This window comes from Oryzias latipes, chromosome 11, assembly GCF_053564925.1.
Source record: "Oryzias latipes strain Hd-rR chromosome 11, Olatipes_Hd-rR_3.1".
Taxonomy (NCBI): domain Eukaryota; kingdom Metazoa; phylum Chordata; class Actinopteri; order Beloniformes; family Adrianichthyidae; genus Oryzias; species Oryzias latipes.
The window spans coordinates 12,045,438-12,066,545 of record NC_136247.1 but is presented as its reverse complement, the minus strand read 5'-3'; the positions used below and the strand labels follow the sequence as shown (position 1 = coordinate 12,066,545).

The window sequence follows — 21,108 nt, the reverse complement described above, 5'->3', positions numbered from 1 at the left end:
TCCCATGCTTAGTTTGTTTTGTGTTTTGGCAGAAAAGACCACTCTAGCCTTCAACGGTGGCTCACTCTGGTGAGGGATGTCAACAAGAACTGTTCAGAGAGCAAAAGGTTTTAATCAGCGTCTTGCTAGGATACCCTCTTCTGGTTTCCAAAAGACTGTGGTCCCACATTTCCACAAATTTCATCACAGGACTTTCCCAAATCCAACAGACACTACAATCCTCATTATACAGACTCTATTGCACCACGATTTTCAGCTCCATGGTTTGCAAGAACATTGGCTGTGTTCAAATTCCTTCACTACTTAGTGCCATAGTGCATTCACCATTTTTCTGGGGTGTCCAAATTTACAATTCCAAAATCTTGTGCCTTAGAAATTTCACAGAAGTCGCTACGAAAGCTAGTGTTCATCAATGCGCACTAGATTGGCGAAAGTAGACCACAATGCTTTGCGTTTAATTTATTTTTCACAAACCATTCAAGTTTTTAGCTTCCGAACTCAGTATAAATAGTCTTCATAAAATGTTCATACAGTATGTCTATGTGGAGGATGAGCCTCTTTCGGTAGTTGATATCAGCCAAAAGTATGTGACCCCAAATGAAAGATTGCTATGTATGGACGTGGCAGAAATGTCTCTCCATAGCTATACAGCAGATGTTACAGCAGATTTACAGCAGATGACACTTAGTTTGGGCCTTTACCTTTTCAACACACTAAAGTCAAATCATCATACCGTTCTTACACCATAAACATGTTATTTGGGATTTTCCCCTGTGACAGCTATAGGCTCCAGCATTCCCCTTTTCATAATTTGAAGCAAATCAAAGTCTAGATCATGAGTCTACAGAGGTTTGACACTGAATGAACCACTTAAACTGGTTTCTTACGGACCGGAACCCAGCAAGACCTGCAAAGCCAAACTTCATAGTCTAGAAAAATACAAAATATTTATGTCTTTCTAACTGGTAAGCAATTCCTTCATAAACTGTAGCAAATCAACATTTAAAATCATGTTAATTGGATTTAATGATTGAAGAAAACCAATTCAAAAATTTATTTTGACTATTTATTTAAAAATTCTGTATGTGCAAATGCAATTAAGAAATTTGGGGTGTCATGGTTTGGGTTTCTTTGTATTGGTTTTCGCTTTCTGTCTTGTTTCTGTCATGTTCGAGTTCTGCTTCCTGTTATATTTTGAAAGGTTTACTGTTATGTCATGATTTTGAGTTTTACTTCCCGAGTCCCAATCTCTCCTGATCATGTTCACCTGTGTCTTGTCAGTGCTGTTTGTATTTAAGTCTTGTCTCTGCCTTCCTCTTGTGCTGGTCCATTAACGTCTCTTCCCTGACTCCCTTCTGCCATGTTGTCATGTTATGCCCACAGTAAGTTTAGGTTTGTTTTCCTGCTCTGGAGTGCTTTTTATTAGTTTAATAAACCCCTTGGCCTGGAACTGTGTGCCACCCGTCTCTGCATTTTGGGTTCTTCATGCTCACCAGCCCCCCCAACCTGACAGTTTAACCAGAAACTAGACACTGTTGAGCAGCAGACGATGAGAAAATTTGCTTTAAAATACAATAAACAGCTCCGACAGTAAACCTTTAGCTATCATTTTGCTCAGTTATGTCATGTCTGCATTTGGAGAAACAGTAAAACATCACAAGGCCTTTGGATCTGGTGTAATGTCAGCCGTAGAAAAAAAAATAAAAGTGGTTTATTTTGCTATTACACGATCATCACAGTTTAAAAATCTAAACATAAAAAAGGATAAATAATAATTAACCTAAATTACATTAATATTATTTATTCCAATTATTCATTTTTTTTCTTTGAAGCTAAAGAGCCACAATGGAGGGATCAAAGAGCTGCATGTGACTCAGGTTTCAAACCGGTGCTCTACAAGATGAGAGTGGCACAAAAAGGCTCAATTACTAAATCTTTATAAAAATGTTTTTACATTTTATTTTTACAAAATGAAAATCAAAACATTTTAAAATGAAGATACAGTTCTTTGGAGGTAGTTTTATATTTTACACTTGATGTGATTAAAAATGCATTTGCTTTAATTTCCTTTTATTCAGTTCACCGTTTTGTTTTTTCCCCTTCATGATTTCGTATCATCTTAGTATGACAAAAAAATTAAAACATATAAAAAATGTATTTTAATACAAGATTGCATTTTCTGTATATAAACTATAGAGGCTCATACTGCAGTGAAAACCTGATTATAGTGTTTCTACATTTAAATATTACCTTTTATCAGAACGGTGACGCACTAAGTCACATTACAGCAAAACAAGGCAAACAATCTAAAATCTTTTATTCACATAGAAATTAGTGTTTTTATTGGTATTTAGATAGGTTTTTGATCTGAAATCTGTGTTATGTTTTCCAACAACACCCGGAGTTTTTGGCCTTGTAGAGTTCCCTAATTCTTATATTATAGAAACAAGTTGAATAAATAATGAAGATGACATGTTAAAGTTCAAGAGAGTCTCCTATCTTCATCTGCTTCACAGGATCCGGTATAACTTGAGTCAACACAAAGTTTAAAAGACACAAGAAAACAAGAGACAGTCTGCATGAAACTAACAGCTATAATCAAGACAACGGAGGTCTTGTTGAAGTTGGAGGTATGGCAAGATGTATTTATGCATCGAGTCACAGTCTTTCGTGTCACACTGAATTGTTTTCCTGTCACTGGAAAGTATCCCTGCCATGTGGGTGGGGCTTGTGGCAGCAAAAAAGCCTTTAAGTCCCACTCCAATCATCTTTTGATTTACTTTAAGCATGCTCAGTGATCTTTTAATTATGATTATGCCATTTTTAGCCAAAAAAAAAACCTATCTAGGTTTTCTGGGACATAGTTTCTGCAGAGCGGCAGTAGTTAATCAGAAATTCACCTATAAGTTCAGTTGTGAGACGGATTGTTGGCATGAAGCAAGCCTGTCCTCCTCCCTTCCTCCCTTTTTTTAGACTCTCTCCCTCTAGCTTACACACCCTCACCACTCCAACTACCGGTGCAACAAAAATGGTGAGCAATATTGGTACTATCCAGCTGTACAGTTTTGAGCCAGATGCCAGCACAGAGGGGAAAAAACAAAGACGTTCATTAATGTACTTTTTCAAGTGGATGCATCAGAATGGAACGGAGCAGAGAGCTTGTGGCCTGCCGATTGTAGCACCTATGTCATAGCATCAGGCTTTCTCCAACTGCATTTTTTTCGTCCTGATTCACAATGTTTTGAATTTTTTTAAAAATTCCTCAGAAATTTAAATTTGAGATCAATCTTCTTTATATATGTCCTCCATCATGAGAGAAGTGCTACAAGAACATGTTAAAAATACAATTTTGCCGTAGATAGGGTACCGTTCCGTGTTCTCTGTTGTTCTGTACATCCTCCTCTGTGGTTCTAACTGAGCCAAGTCAGAATTTAAAATCAGTGGATTGTGTTTGCTTTATTTCATTGCAGTAAAACATGTGTATGTCTCAACATCTCCAGAGAGCAATTTATGTTTTCATTCTAATGTTTTTAGACACACAAAAAACTAAAGACACAAACTAAGCTGGAGAATTTTTAAAAATTAGCTTGGATGTAAAGAAACAAAACCCAACAAAAAATAATTGGAACCTCCCTCCTAAGCCCAAATAACTTTTACCAAGTTAGAATGTTAAACTTGTTTTTCTTATATTAATTTTTGAAACACCAAAATCCTTGACGTTTGTGTCAGTTTGGATACATTTTGCAGCTTAAATGTGACATAAAGATACTTAAGTGCATAAATGATAGAATTCAATTCTTCAAAAAGAAAAACATGTTTATTTATTAGCAGGACATTATTAGTTTAATGTAGTTTCTCAGAGATCAGTGAGTCTGTGCATCAAATACCAAGTAGATCTAAATCTCCACCAGACTGAAGTCGTCAATGTTTTTCAGTGGAGCCTCATCAGGATGATGCAGTTACATTCCGATTATCTTGAAGATGAGGGGGGGAGAGTCTGTCAGAGCCACTACCTGCAGCCACAGGACTCCACCACCATGTCCTCATACTGTTTGTAGACCACATTATTCCCTGAGTCGATGTACAGGATGCTGATGGGGCTGAGTTTGGATGGGGCACAGCAGCTGGGGGGCATGTTGCTGGGGTTCATTGAATTCATCAGAGTCTGGATGATGGCGTGGTTCGTGGGCTCCAGGTGCGAGCGCAGGGGGAAGTCACACACCCCCTCACAGTGGTAAGCTTCATAATCCAGGGGGGCTATGATCCAGTCATCCCACCCCAGTTCTCGGAAGTTGACGTGCAGCGGCTTCTTGCTGCACCTGGACCTGGACCTCCTGCCGTGCCTCTTCCCGTGCCGGCCCCCGGGCGCAGCCCTCCTACGTTTCCTGCTGGCGGTGGTGGCGAGGGCCCTTTCTTTTGTCCTCCTGTGGAGATCCAGCAGCGCTCTGCCCTCTCTTCTCTCACTGAAGAGGTTCTGCCTAATCTTGGACCTGGTGAAGACCACTAGGATAGCTTTCTTCTGCTGAAGCCTCCCGTGCCGGTGGAGGCCCAAATGGTGCAGGTCCAGCTCCCTCTCAGGCTTGTCCAGCACAGCTCTCAGCTCCAGACAGAGCTGCTTCCCCCGGTGCTCTTTGAATATTTTCAACACATCCAACACCTTCCACGTCGGGCCACTGGAGTCCTGGAGGTCCAGGGTTTTGGAGCTGAGCAGCTGCTTATCATGGCAGGAGAGGAGTTGGATGTCAACCGGCTCTGTTTCCGGAATCCGGAAATTCCCAGACACTTTGGTGTATATCCTGAGTTCTGTTCCCAACACCTCTGCTTTTCTAGGGAGGCTTGAAACATCGAACAGATACTGCTGTCTCCTCAGAGGGGAGAGTGGGAGGTCATCTGTGGAAAGAATTAAACGGAGTCAGGCACATTCTCATGGAGATCATCTACATACCTTAGAGACGTGAAGTCTGGCAGGAAAAAAAGTCCCTCTTATTTCTGGACCATGTCTAATGGAGGCCATATAATGAGTCAAGTGCAGATCCTGGCAAACACGTACCTTGCCCACTGTCCACAAAACTTGTGACAGTGTTTGCAGCCTTTGAGGAGCTGAAAAAGCTGGCGTTGAGTCCCAGTTTCTCTGCTGTGGAGAAGGTTTTATAAATCGACAGCATGTAGTCATGAGGTTGCACTAAGTCTTTGGAGGGACGTCTGAAGTTTAGGGAAGAAGATGAGTAAAAGTCTTTTACATATTCGGACGCATCCAGAAGCTCCACCACCGTGTTGCTCCTCTGGACAGATGGGGGGTAAACAGACCGGAAACAGGGGATCGCCCAAACAAACAGCAGCAGGGTGAAGTGACAGTACCCCATCCTTAGCTGGGACCGGTGGACTGTAGCTGGATGCATCCGCTCTGAAGCAAGTGTCTCCTCCGCAAGAGCGGAAAACGGGCAAAGTTACATGAATAAGAACGGAGAACACGCCCTCTCAAGACGTGGACGGCGCAAATTGAAGTGTCGCTCTGTCGGGTTACGTCCAAGAAAAAAAAGTGTTCATGCTTTCCTGTCACAGAAATGCCGTAACTAATATTTCCATCTTGAAACTGCTTAAATATGTAGTTTTTAAAAAATCAAAACATTCCCAAAAGCACCCATTAGTGAGCTATATGACGCCCTCTAGCGGACAAAGACCATGCAAATGTGATTAAAAAGAAACCGTTCATCTGTGCCCTTCAGGACCATGGACAGAGTCCTTATCCATCAGAAAATTAATTTTAAAAAAGCACATCGAGAAAGCTTTAAAATGTAGGATTTATTGAAAGCAGAATTTAGTATTTAACCATCTGTAAAGTGCAACAGCTACCTTTCTGCAAAATGCTAAAAATGTAAATTAAGCTACTGATTAAAGTGCATTACATGCCTCTTTGTTTTACATTTTAAGACATTTTTGAGTCTCATCCCACATTTTGATTTACATAAAATATTCAAAACCTGCAGTTGAGGCAAAAAAGACAAATTCTTTTATGTTTTGGCCGCATCACAGTTAATCAAGGTGTCCGGATAAAAGCTGGGGTAACATGACTTTATCTTGATTGCAATTAGAGAGAAAAACATGAAAAAATGAGTACTCGCCAGCCTTGACAAACAGACAAGTTAAAGTCAAGGTAGATCTCTTTGTATTAGATTAACATTGCAGTTTTCAAAGATATTTCAGAAGTAATAACTCGGATAAAATTGAATATTAATTCAAATTACAACTCAACACACATGACAATAGTGACATAGTCAAAGACAATACAATTAATTTCCAAAACAAAAACGACTACACAAGGTTTAGAATCTATCCTTGGTCACAATCTAGCATGTGCATCATGTATTATGTTTTTTTAAGGCAGAACCTCAGAACCAGAAGTAATTACATACCCAGAAGAATCCCACACACATATTACCCTCTTATTATACATTTGGGTACAAGGCATGCTGTTGATCAAATTGATAGAGGAAGTGTTAAAACGTATTTACCTGAGAATAAAAATCGAAAACAGAAAGTAACTATAAAGTTTTTTCCTAAAAGCAAATCAAAGTAGAGTCATCCTTCATTAAACCTTTTAGAGGAGGAACCATTAACATATGGGGATGCTGCCTGAGCAGCAGGCCACCTCGTAGATGATGCTGATGAGACACAGACTGCCAGCAGTTAGGGCCGGGCCGGAGTTGAAGATGCTTTCATCGGTGGTGGACTGCTGCCTAGTGGTGGTGATCAGCGGGGGCATGGTAGTGGGCATATTCTTCACAGAGAAGGCTTTTGATCTGGAGCTCCACTCCTTCAAAGTAAACACCATCGTGAGGTTTTCACCTGCAGAGAGAAGACCAAACAGTCACTGTTGGTGCACCTGACTTGACATTTGTATGTAAAAGAGAATTGCACACACCACTGTTGAGAATAGACAGATCAGTGAAGTTAGCCCAACAGGTTTTGAATAGAATGGTGGTGTTGCCCTCCAGCCCGTCCACTATGTGCCCACTGGAGTTTTTCAGACTGGCTGTTACAGTGAGAGATGTCACTCCCACTGAGACACAATTACCCTGCAGACAGCAGAAGAGATACTCAGAGACAGCACAAACTAAATATCTTTTATGTGGATTTTCAACATTTCAAGGTAGTTAGAAATTCTTCAAATAAAATTGATAAAAATGTTTAGAAAACAATGCTAATATAGACTTTAGAGACTTGTCAAGAGTGGAATCCAAGTGCAGAATCAAAACAGGCATTTAGCAGATTTTTGTTTAGCTCAGAATCCACAAAAATATTGAATTCTCACAATCTAAATGTATTATCTTATCATTATCCCAGTCTGTTTAAATTTTATATCTGTTTTAGTCTTAGTATGAGATTATTGAAACTTTTTGTCTAAATAAATGACATGAAAGTAATAAATAAAAATGAAAATATGAATAAATATATACATATATGAATAAATACGAAAAGAAAGCATTTACATAGACTTGTACAAAAAACAGTCAATAAGCAAACAAAGAAAGTCCTCTCCAACGTGCATCAGCCCCCTAACTCCCAGTTGAAAGCATTGGCTCTAACAGAAACCGTGCAGTCAAGCTCATCCACCTGCTCATCCAAAGCCATCAGTGATGGCTGCTGGTAAAGAGGTCCAACAAACTCTCCGGCGATGGGCTCCTCCACCAGCAGCAGGCTGGACACGCTGGACACGTAATTTGCTTTAGGTTCCTCTCTTGTGACGTCTTCTGATGCCACCTGAACATTAAAAAAAAAAAGAATCCAAATGAGAAAGAACTTTTTTATGACTGTGCAAAAATAAAAATAAAATCCATGCTTAATTCAACTAACGACATATTGTTTTTATTTAAAGACCTGCGGTTTTTGCAGATCGGCAGGAATTCATCAATATTCACCTCTGAGGTGTGGGTGGGATTCTCTGTTCGTAAGTAAGGCTGCACTAAATTCCCATCATCCCTTTGTTTACACTCTCTTGCTATCTTATTACAAGCATGTTGGGTGGGACGGGCGTTTTCCCAGCTCACCTCATTCCAGCTGGGGTCTGAGGATGGGGGAGGGGGGGGAATGATGCCCATTGAGGACACATTAAAGCCAATGGACTGACTGAGGTTTCCAGAAACTGCAGCTTGACCCAGGTTGTCAGCAATGTTCTTCAACAGAGTAAAGTCCTCCTCATCTGCAAAAACAACAACAAAACACAGCAAGCACAGATGACTGATTCTCATTCCTGCAAGTCGGTTCCATTCATCATCTGTTTCACTCGCTGTCTCCACCAACCATTAGTGGCGTTGGTGGTCTGCTGCACGGGAGGTTTCTTGATCTCCACATTGACCGTTAGGCCCGTGGCTCTCTTCCTGCGCCGCGCACCTCCGCCCTCTCTGATCACACTGGTGATACGAATCATATTTGGTGGAACTTTGAGGAACGTGGCCAGATTCTGGATGAGGTTTCCACCAAAGAACTCCTCCTCAGACATAGCAGGCATGTTAAAGGCCAGGACAAGAACCGGAGAAGTTCTTATCTCCACTGGCGTGGAGCCCCTCAGCAGGACCCTCAGCATCTTGTAGTCTTGATCAAAATAGTTACTGCCCAGGGTGGAGTTCATCTTGGGAACAAACTCATCTAAAAATAAGCAAAAAGCAGGACAAGTCTTTTGATTTATTTACCTTTTTTTTAAACTCTAGACTCTCACAAATATAGCAGAAAAAAGAAAGTTTAATTTATTTTGTAATAAGTATGATGATTTGAAGATTAAACAGAAAATAAAAACAGATTGGGTGCAATTTCTAAACCTGGAGCAAACAATCATATAGTTAAAGAAAAAATAATAGGAGAATAGTGACTTTTATGGACATAGAACAAGATAAAAACAATGAAAAAATATTTAAATAGGATCAAATATTATATTTACATGTGAGGATTACAGTAACCTCCTGATAAGGAGGACCAGCTTTCACTTACTTGCAATGATTGGTTCTGATAGGATGTAGTCAGTTTTATCCCCATTCCACACAGCGTTGTTTGGAGCGACCAGATTGTTGTCAACATAAACATCCAACCTCTGAGGTTTGGAGTAAAAGACCGACACCAAGACACTCTGCACAAATTCAAAAGAGAAAATCTGTTTTATAAAACAACTAAACAGAGTGGAAAAAATTAAATATGTCCTTTTCTTCAGGAGATTCAGAGCGGCGCAGCATTTAGCTTGAGACCTGACCTCGGAGGGACTGGCGTCCAGCATCATGAGGCGGAGTTTCTGTGGGCTGACACTGGTGAAGTACACGTCGTATGAGTGACCTGTGGCCATGATGCCGTGGAACAGGGACACTCGCTTCTGGCAGGTGTAGCCTGCACACCAACCATGATCCTGGGGACCTGCACACAAACATTCAAATCACTTTCTATTTGAGTCATTTAATGAATTTGACAAGCATACCGTTGATCAAATCCACATAGCCATCTCCAAGTACAGCCACTGGGGACAGACGCCTGGTCTCCGTGTCCGCGTCAAGACTCTCAATCACCACCATCCTATAGTTGAGCCCAAAGCACTTGTAGCTCTGCCAGGAGCTCATGTAGGTGCAGTTCTTCCTGATAACACCTGAACACAACATTTAAAGTTATTCATTAAATAAAAAGGGTCAAATGAAGCTTGTCCAAGAATTTCAGTTGACCTTTGCAGGAGTTCTTAGAGCCCGGCTATTGAACTAACATGACTAAATCTTAATATTTTAATTAAATTCAGTGTTAAGTATTAAGTATTTAAAAAAATACGTTTAAGGTAATTATTGAAAGAGGAAATCTGATGCTTTATATCCAAGTTTAGCAAAACAAAAAATGGAATCCTATTTTTCAATTAAGATGGTAATATAACCCAATACATGATGATCCCCAAATTTGATGTTCTATCGATATTTTGTTATACAAATATTTGCTTAATGTTTTCGCTTGGCATAAAAACACAATACTTCACTGAGATTTGGATCAATGTTTCTAGTGCAAGCAGGTTTCATGGAGCTTTTATTTTGAAAGGTGTGCATGGCTGCCATTTTTCATCCAGATCTTTAAAGGTTTGAAGAAAGGGGAACTGATTTCATTTTTCTTTGTGGGTGGATTGAAAAAAGCAGAGTTGGTGGTTGTTAGTAAAATTTTGTCTTTTTTTTCATAGCAAAACATTTTTAGTGGAAGAGAATCATTAGCTACACTAGATTATTCGACTTGCTACATCAATTAACAAGCCCTGAAAATGAAGTTTTCATTTGGGATAATCTACTCTAAATAAAATGTTTAAAAAAACAATTTTCAGTTACCTTTATAAGGAGCAACCTGTTCAACTGGAATTCGGCTGCCATTGAGCGCTGTCAACATAACTTTGGGGATACGATAGTCACCCAGCCCCCTCCTGGGGTCTCCTCCCCACTCGTACTCAGACTGAGGCACCACAGCTCCTACTGCCCCCAGGAACGACCCATCCAGATCTTTTAGCAAAGTTTTCTTCTTGGCATCACAGTCCATGTCCACACAGTCAGCTGGGTTCGCTTTGCTAGAAAAAACAGAAACACTTGTTTTTAGGTATAAAGGATAAAAAATCTAACAAAAATATATATTTTCTCCAGCTCAAGTTGTTTGTGTCCTATTTGTGTCAGATTGTTGCTGTAAAAGTAACAGAAATCCAAAAGCAATTACCCCACATCGGGTCTGTGAACAAACACTTTGCTCTGCTCAATGCTGTTGATCATCTTTATCCCTGAAACTTCAACCGGATGCTGCAGGTCCTCATTGATCGGGTTAGTGATAAACATAGCATCCTTTTCACCAGAGCAGATTTCATTGAAATTGACAAATGTTGTGTCTAAAAACAAGGTCAAAAAGAAGAAAATTAGCACCGACTTGTTCAGAAAAGTTCCCAACCCTAAATGAAAGTCACTCACCTCTGACTGTCATCAGTCCTTTAATGGCATTGTAGTTCATGTTCAGATGGTGAGGTTTAAAGGGAGCGGTGTTGTGTCCAGAGGCAAAATTGGGCCAACAGATTCCAGATCTGCCCCCTGTGACAAATCAGAGAATTTGTTTGGATCAGCTTTAGTTAGGATTAGCTCAAACAGCCCGAATGTGTTTAAAAAAATTGAGTTTTCCACAAAATACAGGGGCGTGGAGCATTAATGTAGATTACAGAATAGAATAGAATAGAATAGAATAGAATAGAATAGAATAGAATAGAATAGAATAGAACATTTTTGATCCCGCAGTAATAACAGTACATTTTCTTTTCAGGTGCGTTTCATGACATTTAAGGTCATCTTATAGGGAGTTGATCTGCATAGATTGATTCTTGGAGCACTGCTATTTGTTTGACATTACCAACTATCATCGTTCAGTATTAAACTAGAGCTTTGAATTTTTTTGCAGATGATAATTTGGTTTGGTATAAACTGTAAAAAAAGCAACAAAAAAAAACTCCCTTAAATGTCTTGAAATAAAACTTACTATTATGTACTGTTATTACTGCGGGATCAAGTTTTACAAGTTGGTCGTTTTTTAATATTTTATCTAACTTTGAGATTAATAATGACAAAAAACCCCAGAGTTTATGTTTTTTCTGTAGTTAAGTGTTTTTTGAGATGCTTAAAAAATAAATTACTGCTGCCTGGGCAATTGAAGACACTGCAGGCCAAAGAAATAATAAATTTTTTGAACAGCAACAGCTCCTGTCTGGTGTAATCCTAAACATTTTAATATATTTTATTTCATAGACCAAAAATTCATTTGCAAACATTTTTTTTAGAGAAAAATGGAAGCATTTTTTACTTTACTCCTTAAAAAAGATTATGTAGGTTATGTGTCATAAATTTGGAACCAGCTCGAATGCCACATGAGATCACTTTTTGAATCAGCTTTTGCCATGTTTCTCGTGTTTGGATCTGACCCTTAACATTTGCAGCCTGGAGTGTTTACTTTATTTATATTTCATAGATCTATATCTACATCCTCAGCAGTGAAATGTCTCTGTTCGGTCTGTGCTTTACCCTGGGGAGGTCTGGGGGCTCGATGCAAGGCGCTGATGTCTATGTTGAAGTCACTGGAGCTTAATGTGTCTGAGCAGCGGAAGTTTGGGCTGGTGCTGACAATCAATGCATTCTGGGGGAAAAGAAGCAGGACAAAATTGTGGAAACTCACACATCTTGAAGTTACAACAAAGCAGCTAAAAAGGCTTGTGAGACAAACCCTTACCTGGATCTCCACAGTTTTATTAGCGTAAGCATGAGACAGAGAGGGCGGAGCATAGATGAGGGGCATGATGCCCATCCCATTGTCCACCAGCGTCACATTGGAAACAACAACATCCATTATGGTCTGTTTAGACAGAGAAAATGAAAAGGCAGAAGAATCCTGGTGAATAATCATTTACTGGCTTTTTTTTGTTGTTGCTTATTTCCTTTAATTTTTCTAAACATTTAAAAGTTCTAAGAAGTAAACAGGACTTAAAATGGCTTTTTCATGCGTTACAACTAAGGCTTTTAGCAGTCATGTGATCAGAGTTGCAATGTCCATCAGCCAGGCTACTTGTCATGGTGCAAAGTGGCTTTAAAAATGTAGAATCTATTAAAGTAATTCCAAAAAGTAACAATCTGATTGTCGGTTATCAATGTAATAAACACATTTTTGTGTAAAAATATAATTATATTTGAATTATATTTGCTTTAAAGTGAGGCTTCCCAATCTGTTCCTTTATATTTTATATCGATTCTACTGTAGGGGAGGATAGATTTAATAATATTTAGTGACAAATTCGGACAACACAGAAAGTTGGGCAGTCACGACTAACTTGATTGTGTTTATATGCTCACATAAATGATTTTTATTCATACTACCTGAAAGTAAATGGCAAAATCAAAGCTCTTCCAGATGAAGAAGCCTCTGATGAAGCTGCATCCAGGCAGACCATCTTTGTTCAGGTAGACTCCATACAGACCTCCATGAGCCTCGTTATTGATCCAGGCCTGGTTGACATTCGGATATCCTGCAGCACAAATAAAGCTGTGAGTCACATCCACAGACCTAAAGAACATTTGAACAGTTTTCACTGCTGTTAAAGAAGAGTACAACACCTGGGCATGGTTCCCCGTTGATGCGGTAGGCTACCCTCTCATAACCTGCTACGATGTTGTTCTGCAGCACGACGTTGGTCCCCTCATTAATCTGATTACCCGATGAAAGCAGAAATCACGTCTTGACTCGAATAAACAATATAAGAAGCTGATTTATTCTGTTTTACTTTAAAAACAGCAAACCTCAACGGCTGCATTCCAGTCAAAGTTGAAGGATTCTTCTCTGTCCTGGTAAGAACCTGGCCAAAGGGATGTCATCACCAGGTTCCTCCTCACTGTTATCTTGTTTCCCCAAATCCTGATTCCTAAAAAGAGTTGAAATGATTTTTGTTTTCAGGCGGAACACAGGTGGTTCTTGTTAACACATTTTACCCAATTACCTTCTCCAACAGTGTGGTGAATGATGTTGTCATCGATGTTGAGCCCCTCTGTCCCAAAGACGCCGATGGCTGGAGAGAAACCATCATGGAACGCACAGCCCTGAATGTACGACTTGTTTGCGGGAATCTTAAAAAAACAATAAAAATCAGATATTTTTTGTATCCTAAGAACACTAAAAGCAATACATACCACAGCTATTGTGAGTTTTATATATGATAGGAAGATTTTTTTTAATGTTTTAATTCATAAAGAAAAAAACAAGTTCAAAGTCAAAATTATCTGCAAACCCAACTCAAAGGCAGCGGAAAAGAACTTCAGACCAAGCAAAAAATAAAACCAGCTATACTAAAATAATACACAAATAATTCAAGATGGTTACAATCCAATTTGATTCTGACGATATTTAATTATCACCTGCATCCTTGACCAAAAGTCACATAAAAAAGAATGAACTGTTGCTTTTGAAAAAAAAAGGACCACTAAAACTATCTAATAATTCCCCTTTTAAGTTAATCTTAATTTTTTCGTTTTGGTTATTATTATTTAAACATTTCTTTTTAACATTAGTAGAGCCCTGCTTAATGTTTGATTTTTTGTGATGTTTAGGAGTTTTTCCTTTCCGAGAAGGGCACGGATGCCCAGTTTATAAGTCTATGAAGCCCATTGAGACGACTGTTGTCATATTGGGTTGTATAAATAAAATTGAATTAAATTGAAGTGTTCCTTCTCTCAGTTGTTTCTCATTATTCACTACTTTTTGGATGACAATTAATTACCTCCTCCCGAACCCAGAAAAAACTGAGGTCATTATACTAGGTCCTAAAAACCTCAGAGATGCTCTGTCTGCTCAGATAGTCTCCCTGGATGGTGTAAGTATAACCCCAATTCCACAGTTGGGGCTTTATTTGACCAGGATTTATCATTTAAGGCTCACATATCTCAGGCGTGTAGAACTGCCTTTTTTCACCTGCGGAATATTGCTAAGATCAGAAATATACTTTCTAAGAGTGATGCTGAAAAACTCATCCATGCGTTTGTTACGTCGAGGCTGGATTACTGTAACTCTTTGTTAGCAGCGTGTCCTAAGAGTTCCTTAAGAAGTCTCCAGCTTGTTCAGAACGCAGCAGCTAGATTTTTAGCAGGAACTAGCAGAAGAGATCACATCACTCCTGTGTTAGTTTTACTTCACTGACTCCCAGTTGATTCTAGAATCAAGTTTAAATTCCTCCTGTTAACCTATAAGGTACATGGTATGGCCCCATCCTATATTAAAGACCTCATAGTGCCTCACCACCCAAACAGAACACTTCCCTCCCAAAATGCAGGACTGCTTGTGGTTCCCAGAATTTATAAAAGCATAGTTGCAGGTAGAGCGTTTAGCCACCAACTCCCTGTCTTATGGAATAAACTCCCAGCTCATGTAAGAGAGGCCGACTCAGTTTCTACATTCAAAGCTAGACTGAAAACATTCCTCTTTGGACAGGCTTATTGTCAGACTAGTTAGTATTCAGAGATTATTTAACTTATTGTTAATGTGTTTAAATTAAACTTAATAACAATAAAAATTAGTTTTTAGTAGGCTGCTAGAAGTTGAAGCTTGGGTAGCTAAGGTGCACCGGGGTTCTGTCCTCTTTTCTCATCTACTTCTACCCTCCTTCTCTTCTCTATTCTTGATCATTACTCATCATTTAGCTTTCCATGCCTCTCTTTGGTGCAGTGCGATTCATGTTTTGTCCCTCTTTTCCCATTCCCCTCCGGGTGAGTGGGAGTGGTTCCAGATTGCAGTTGGCTCATCTGTGCTCCTGTACCTGACCGTGTACCTCGTCTCTGGCTGGCCTCTACTACTGCTCCTACACCTGGCTGTGGATCCTATCTGTGGCTCGACTCGCGATCTCCGACTGTCCCCCCCACCAGAAGGCAATTACCAGAACTCATAGAAAGTTAATAGAGAAGTTAATTCTTCCCTATGAGTTCTGGTAATCACCTGAACCTGGAATCACCTTTTTCCTTACCGCGAAGGAGGGTCTAAGGCCAGGGATGTCCAGAGTAGTTTAGTTTGTTTACTTAGTTCAATTTAGTTTTTTCCTATTGAATTCTATGTATTCATGATCCTTTTGATTCTATGTTTTACTTTTTCAATTACCGATATGAAGACCATCGAGACAACTGTTGTTGTGAATTTGGGCTATAAGTAAGTCCTCACAGTTTCATTTTCCTCCACATCAGATCTTGTCTGCCCACTGGTTCTGGTTCCTTTGTATTTTTTTTTTACATTTGCATGGTTTTATTGGAAATCCTAATTACTTTTTTAAGGAGATTTTTGTGTTTTTGGATTAAAATATCATTCCAATCATCTCTTTTGTACACTTTTTATCAGCTGATTGCAAAATGAATCAAACATTATTAAAACATACAAACTACCCTAAATTGACAGGTTTTTAGGAACTTTTCCAATGTATTGATGTGTGGTTTGTACCTCTCCCAGGTTGAGGAAAGCCACAGAATAACGAGGGTCATAGTAGTCAGTCCATCCTTCCTGACCAGTCTGGAAGAACTCCACATTCCTGATCTGAGCCATACCTTCAGGAAGAAAAGTTTAACATATGATGGAGAAATGAGAAGCTTTTTAAAGAAAACCCTTTAAAAAGGAAAAGTTGTCTTACCTTTGTAGTCAATTCCTCCGCTGGAGAAAGTGCCAACCAACAGTCTGGCTCCAAATGACTCTGACTGCATTTGCGGATAATTCTCACCAATAATTCGGATGTTTCTGGTCAGGAGGCCGACATCAGCCGCCATAGTGTAGGACAAAGATGTGCCAGGAACAGAATGAGTCTCACCTGAACACAATACACAGAAAAGAATGAAAAAACTGTTACTGTTTTATGTTAGCACTCTTCAGAACAATACAAGGTCCAGGGACTATTTCAATTTTTTCCTGCAATCATTTGATGTGGACTTTTATTAATTTTTCTAAGAAATTTAATATTTTTAAAGCTTTCTAGAGATTCTTCTCCTGCATTATGAGTGAAGGTACGTTCACAACGCCCTCAGCAAAGCCCGTTCAATTAAAAGTCTATGTAAATGCGAGTTGTTGGCTTCTGCAATCAGAACTCTTGTATTCATGCGTAGCTACACGAGTTTCTACGACAATTTTCGACAAAACGTGTGGCCATTGAGCATGTGTTGAAAGTTAAACTAGGTCAAAATTTGACAAACCAAGGACTCGGATTTGGTCGTGATGTAGGTATGGCATCCCTTTTCATTCAGAGATGTGCCAACTTGTTGAAAATTAATAATGAAGGAGACATTAAACAGAAAAAAAAGAAAAAGAAGAGGAATCTCCTCCCTGCTCTTCAACTGTTAACACCATGGGCTAAAACGCATCAAGAATGATTGTGATGAGTGAGTGATAATGAAAAAACAGACGAGTTTTGTTCATAAAAGTGTTTTACCAATGTGAGTGTGGGCCAAAGGTTGGTTCAGGGTCAGGGTGCGGCCATCGGCTGAAACCGCAGTAAGCTGCCGCTTTTCTGTCTCCGATGTGTTGTAGCTGGTAGTGGAGATGACAATCTCGTCTCCAACCTGAACACAAAAAAAGAGCTTGGCAATTAAAAACACAGTCACTTTAAAACCACAGTGCAGATACAGACGTGTTTGTTTGGAGGGCTCAAGATAATTTCCTCTCTTTCTCTTTTGTTGGAAATAGAATCTTGAGTATAATTGAAATTTGCCTCATTTTTTAGTCTGACTTTTCTGCAGTTGCTCTCTCCTTTTAAAGCAAATATTCTGCAGGGTTCAAAAAGCTGGAATAGTTTTTTATGAAACTGCTAACTATTATTGTGCATGAAGAAAAACATAAAAAACAGCAAAAGTGTCACAACAAGGAAACTATAGAACAGTAAAGATAAACAGTTTTGATTAAATGTTGTCACAAAAGGAATGCTGATGTAAAGATAAATAAAATGAAGGTTAAAGCACTCTGAAACAGCAGTTTATTTCCTCTTTGGGTTAGACAGAAGGTCAGATTGCTCAAGCGATGACAGACCTGCCAATCGACCGACTTCGCCAGAGTCAGAGTGCTGGATCCCGCATCAGCTGTGGCAGCCAGTTTGGTGTGGTAAACATTGTGCGGAAGTCCATACAGTTCCAGAACACCAAAGACACCTGATGGACAACCACGGACAGAGTTGTGAGGCACAAACAACTATATTTTTGATCGTTCACTTTGTACCACCATCAATGCTGTTTCTTAACCCTCAAGGATCAAGAGCGCCTCGACTCAGCCAAGATCTAGACAAACACTAGGACATTTCATGAAAAAAACACCTTTCTGTTCATCAGTATATCATTTGCATGTTGGTTTGTTTTGATACAAGAATTGAGTCAAAGCCTGCTTGAGGACTCAATATTCAGGATCACCTAACAGCACTTGCTGATGCTGCTGTCTTACCCAGGACTTTGGATCCTTGGTTGGGTCCATTTGGCAGCAGCCAGTCAGGAGTGCGGTGGTTCCCCCTCAGTCTGAAGAGGAGTTGACCTCTGAATGGCTGGTCTTGTAGTCCTGCAATCATTTTTCCTCCCTACAACAAAAGAAAATAACCTCCTTAATGTGTTGATATGTGAACTAACATTTTATTTTCCAGTTAACCTCTTCTAGTCTTGTTTATTTGTTCTTTTAACCCAATGATGTGACTGAAATGAGATTATATACATTGAATAAAAAGTCCTATTCTGCATTATTGCGCTAACCTGAATAGAGATGTACACAGCATCGATCACCACTGAACTGTACTCAGTTGTGGACCGAGCCTGTCTGGTGGGAGAGTCACTTGTGCTGTCGGGGATCTCCAGGACCCCGACGATGGTCAGCTTGTTGAGGGTCGGAGTGTTGCTGTCCAAAACAACCCACTTCCCTTCAATTTGAGAGAGATTAAATGCAATTTTTTTAAACCAAAACAATACAAAAACCGCTGAAACAGTCTTGAAAGCCACCCAACATTAGTGAAGTGCCTTTTAAGTAAATCTGAAGTCAATATCTGAAGTCAATATTCTGCAAAATCAGTTTCAGGCAAACAAGACTAAAATTTGAGAAAATATAAACAAGTCACTTCACTGTTATGAACCTTTACACAGAAAAAAACAACACAGTTAAGAGATAGTATTCTAAAATGAGACAACTATCATTGTAATATTGGGCTATATACATAAAATTTAATTAAATTGAATTGCTTAATTAATTTTCATAAAAAATAAACAGAAATTTGGTTTTACCTGAAGGGATCACCACATCAGAGCCGTCTTTTGGCACGGTGAAGTTGTTCTCACGTGAATTTTTCCAGAAAGATTCATCAGACCACCAACTAAAAAGAGTCGAGTTTCACATTAGAGCCAAAACCAAACACCAGTCCCCTCAATGAGGATGTCAGACTGCTACTAATAGATTTACGGTAATAGTTAATTGAATTAAGTTATGGAGAAGTTTAACGCACACAAAGTTACTGGGTCGACCATTGGGTATAGGGGCAAGTGTGGCTGGAGGCGGAGGGATGCATTTGGGATAGAAGCAACGGTAGACTGCGAAGTTTGTCACAACATCGACCATGGAGCGGTCCACGCTGCTGCGCCTCCTGCGCTGCCGTGTATCCCCAGACACTGCAAAAATACAACAATCTGTTCACATCTAATATAAATATAAAGTTACTGTTTGAACACTATTTCTCATAAAATCTGTAATGATTAGGAACCATTTGTATGACTGAACAAAACATATACTAAGACAATTATTCCACTGGCCTTTGTAAAGTCCTAGATAGCTGCTTAACTAAATAAATAAAATACAATTTGCTTCCATCTGTGGTTTCTTTGCATCTCCGTCACCCTAAAATCCAGCTTTCATAAGCCATAGTCCTGTTGCAGCATAAGGGACCAGTTACCGTCCATCTTTGCTCTGTCTCTGTTTGATTTATAGTGTCCCCCTGGCGGGTAAAATGTATTCCTTACATAGTGTATTGCGCAACAATTTGAGCATTCCTCTTTTATGGTCCACGTGTTTCATCTCTGATTTGCCTCCAAGACTTCTTAGTTTATAAAAAAGACGCCTCAGAGACAGAAAGGAAAAACACAATAAAAGGGACTAAAGATCAATTTGTCAAAGTGTTGCCATTAAAACTGTATGATTTCAGTTAAATAAATTAATCTTAAAATCTTAATCTTAAATTTATCTTAAAAAACAATAAAGATATAAATCCTCTCTAAAATAACCAAAAAGATGTGCAGGAAGTTTGTTTCAAAAAAATTTTTTATGTTCTTCTAAAAGAGATCCTTAAAATAAAAAATATTGCAGATTTTTAAAGAAAAGTATATCTTGCAGCACTAATTCTAATCAAAACCACAGATAATTGTCCTGATTTTCTAAAACCATCAATGTTTTCAATGTAAGAAGACATTCAAACCCATGTAGAAGAGGTCGTTGGTTCTGTTATTGAAGAACCAGTCTCCGTTCTTGTTGCTGCCGAATCTCAGCGGCGTTGTCGACCCGTTTCTGTTGTCGATGATACGGAAACTGTCGGGGCTCTGGGTGAAGTTGTGGTTGATGATTACATATTCATCCGACTGCGTTGGGAGACAGAACCACACATGAACTTGGAACTGAACACACTCTTTCCACTTCTTACATGTGATTGTCTCATTTTTTAGGACATGTTTACCTTGAAGCCATAGAACTTGGCATCATAGGTGATGTTGGTGATTTGGTCGGCATTGTGAAAGTACCAGTTGTAGGTCTGTCCAGAAGGCAGTAGGGCCATCCAACCAAGCTTATGAGTCAGTCTCTTCTTCAGGTAAGGGACCACACTACTACCTGTCAAAAGTGATCAGTGCAACACTAAAGTTTGTATATTTAAGGGACAAATATGAGTGCTCATTAAAAAAAAAAGACATATATGGCCATCTATCAGAAGTATATGGCAGCAACGGTTGTGCCTGAGTTTTTTTTTTTCAATGGAGGATTTTAATACCATGACAGTTGGTTAAGATGACATCTTTTGCATGTAGGGAGTCTGGTGTAGGATTGTTGAAAGCCAGACGATGGAAGTTGATGGTGTGATCACACACAGCGGCAGGGAAACCCACGCTCCACTCATTACTCTGGGAACAGTGAGCTGGGTCCAACAAGTTGCTCATAGGCACAACCTTATGGTTGATGTTCCCTGAAAATAGCAGAAAAACCCATTAAATATAGACTGGACTCTTCTAAAACTTTCTTTTCGGCAATATTGTATTGCTTGACATAACCTCAACCAAAAAAACAACAACAATTGTATAAACAAATATAACCCAAAAAAGTCTGTCTAAAAAGGTGGAATTTGGCATTAATGTCCCAACCCCTCTATCAAGACAATCCAGGTCTAGAACTGGGCCATCATAACCACCCTTTTTTTGAAGGTGACCCTTCAGAGGTAGCTCATTTCAATTACTTTCATATGAATATATTTTTTTCTGTGTTCCCCAGAGCTTAAACTCACTTCAAAAATTTTCAATAAAACAGTAAGAAAAAAAACAGACCAATAGTGTCTAATGACTACTTGAAGACCGT

At 39.2% G+C, this 21,108-nt stretch overlaps 2 protein-coding genes across 3 annotated transcripts in view; both read right to left on the bottom strand.

Annotated features, from left to right (window-relative positions):
- Positions 1–3,424: 3,424 nt before the first annotated feature.
- gdf6b (growth differentiation factor 6b) lies at positions 3,425–5,503 on the bottom strand. Its single transcript, XM_004074086.5, has 2 exons — positions 5,051–5,503; positions 3,425–4,890 (listed from the first exon to the last, which is right to left on the bottom strand). The coding sequence occupies exons 1-2, from the start codon at positions 5,397–5,399 to the stop codon at positions 4,010–4,012; spliced, it is 1,230 nt and encodes a 409-aa protein (XP_004074134.1). The 5' UTR covers positions 5,400–5,503; the 3' UTR covers positions 3,425–4,009.
- A 284-nt stretch (positions 5,504–5,787) lies between these two features.
- Positions 5,788–21,108, bottom strand: part of pkhd1l1.1 (PKHD1 like 1, tandem duplicate 1) — a 42,786-nt gene continuing 27,465 nt past the window's right edge. For both annotated transcript variants that reach the window (XM_011481025.4, XM_078954802.1), the window contains exons 50-77: positions 20,531–20,722; positions 20,222–20,373; positions 19,967–20,126; positions 19,004–19,166; positions 18,786–18,874; positions 18,264–18,427; positions 17,965–18,094; positions 17,560–17,678; positions 16,967–17,096; positions 16,178–16,351; positions 15,991–16,094; positions 13,514–13,640; positions 13,317–13,438; positions 13,134–13,224; positions 12,897–13,045; positions 12,256–12,378; positions 12,051–12,162; positions 10,956–11,072; positions 10,711–10,876; positions 10,335–10,567; positions 9,461–9,625; positions 9,242–9,399; positions 8,986–9,121; positions 8,302–8,646; positions 8,049–8,200; positions 7,615–7,761; positions 6,923–7,076; positions 5,788–6,846 (exon numbers count right to left, since the gene is read on the bottom strand). In XM_011481025.4, coding sequence (XP_011479327.1) covers positions 6,614–6,846; positions 6,923–7,076; positions 7,615–7,761; positions 8,049–8,200; positions 8,302–8,646; positions 8,986–9,121; positions 9,242–9,399; positions 9,461–9,625; positions 10,335–10,567; positions 10,711–10,876; positions 10,956–11,072; positions 12,051–12,162; positions 12,256–12,378; positions 12,897–13,045; positions 13,134–13,224; positions 13,317–13,438; positions 13,514–13,640; positions 15,991–16,094; positions 16,178–16,351; positions 16,967–17,096; positions 17,560–17,678; positions 17,965–18,094; positions 18,264–18,427; positions 18,786–18,874; positions 19,004–19,166; positions 19,967–20,126; positions 20,222–20,373; positions 20,531–20,722 — 4,307 coding nt within the window. In that variant the 3' untranslated portion in view covers positions 5,788–6,613. The remainder of the gene's footprint in view (positions 6,847–6,922; positions 7,077–7,614; positions 7,762–8,048; positions 8,201–8,301; positions 8,647–8,985; positions 9,122–9,241; positions 9,400–9,460; positions 9,626–10,334; positions 10,568–10,710; positions 10,877–10,955; positions 11,073–12,050; positions 12,163–12,255; positions 12,379–12,896; positions 13,046–13,133; positions 13,225–13,316; positions 13,439–13,513; positions 13,641–15,990; positions 16,095–16,177; positions 16,352–16,966; positions 17,097–17,559; positions 17,679–17,964; positions 18,095–18,263; positions 18,428–18,785; positions 18,875–19,003; positions 19,167–19,966; positions 20,127–20,221; positions 20,374–20,530; positions 20,723–21,108) is intronic.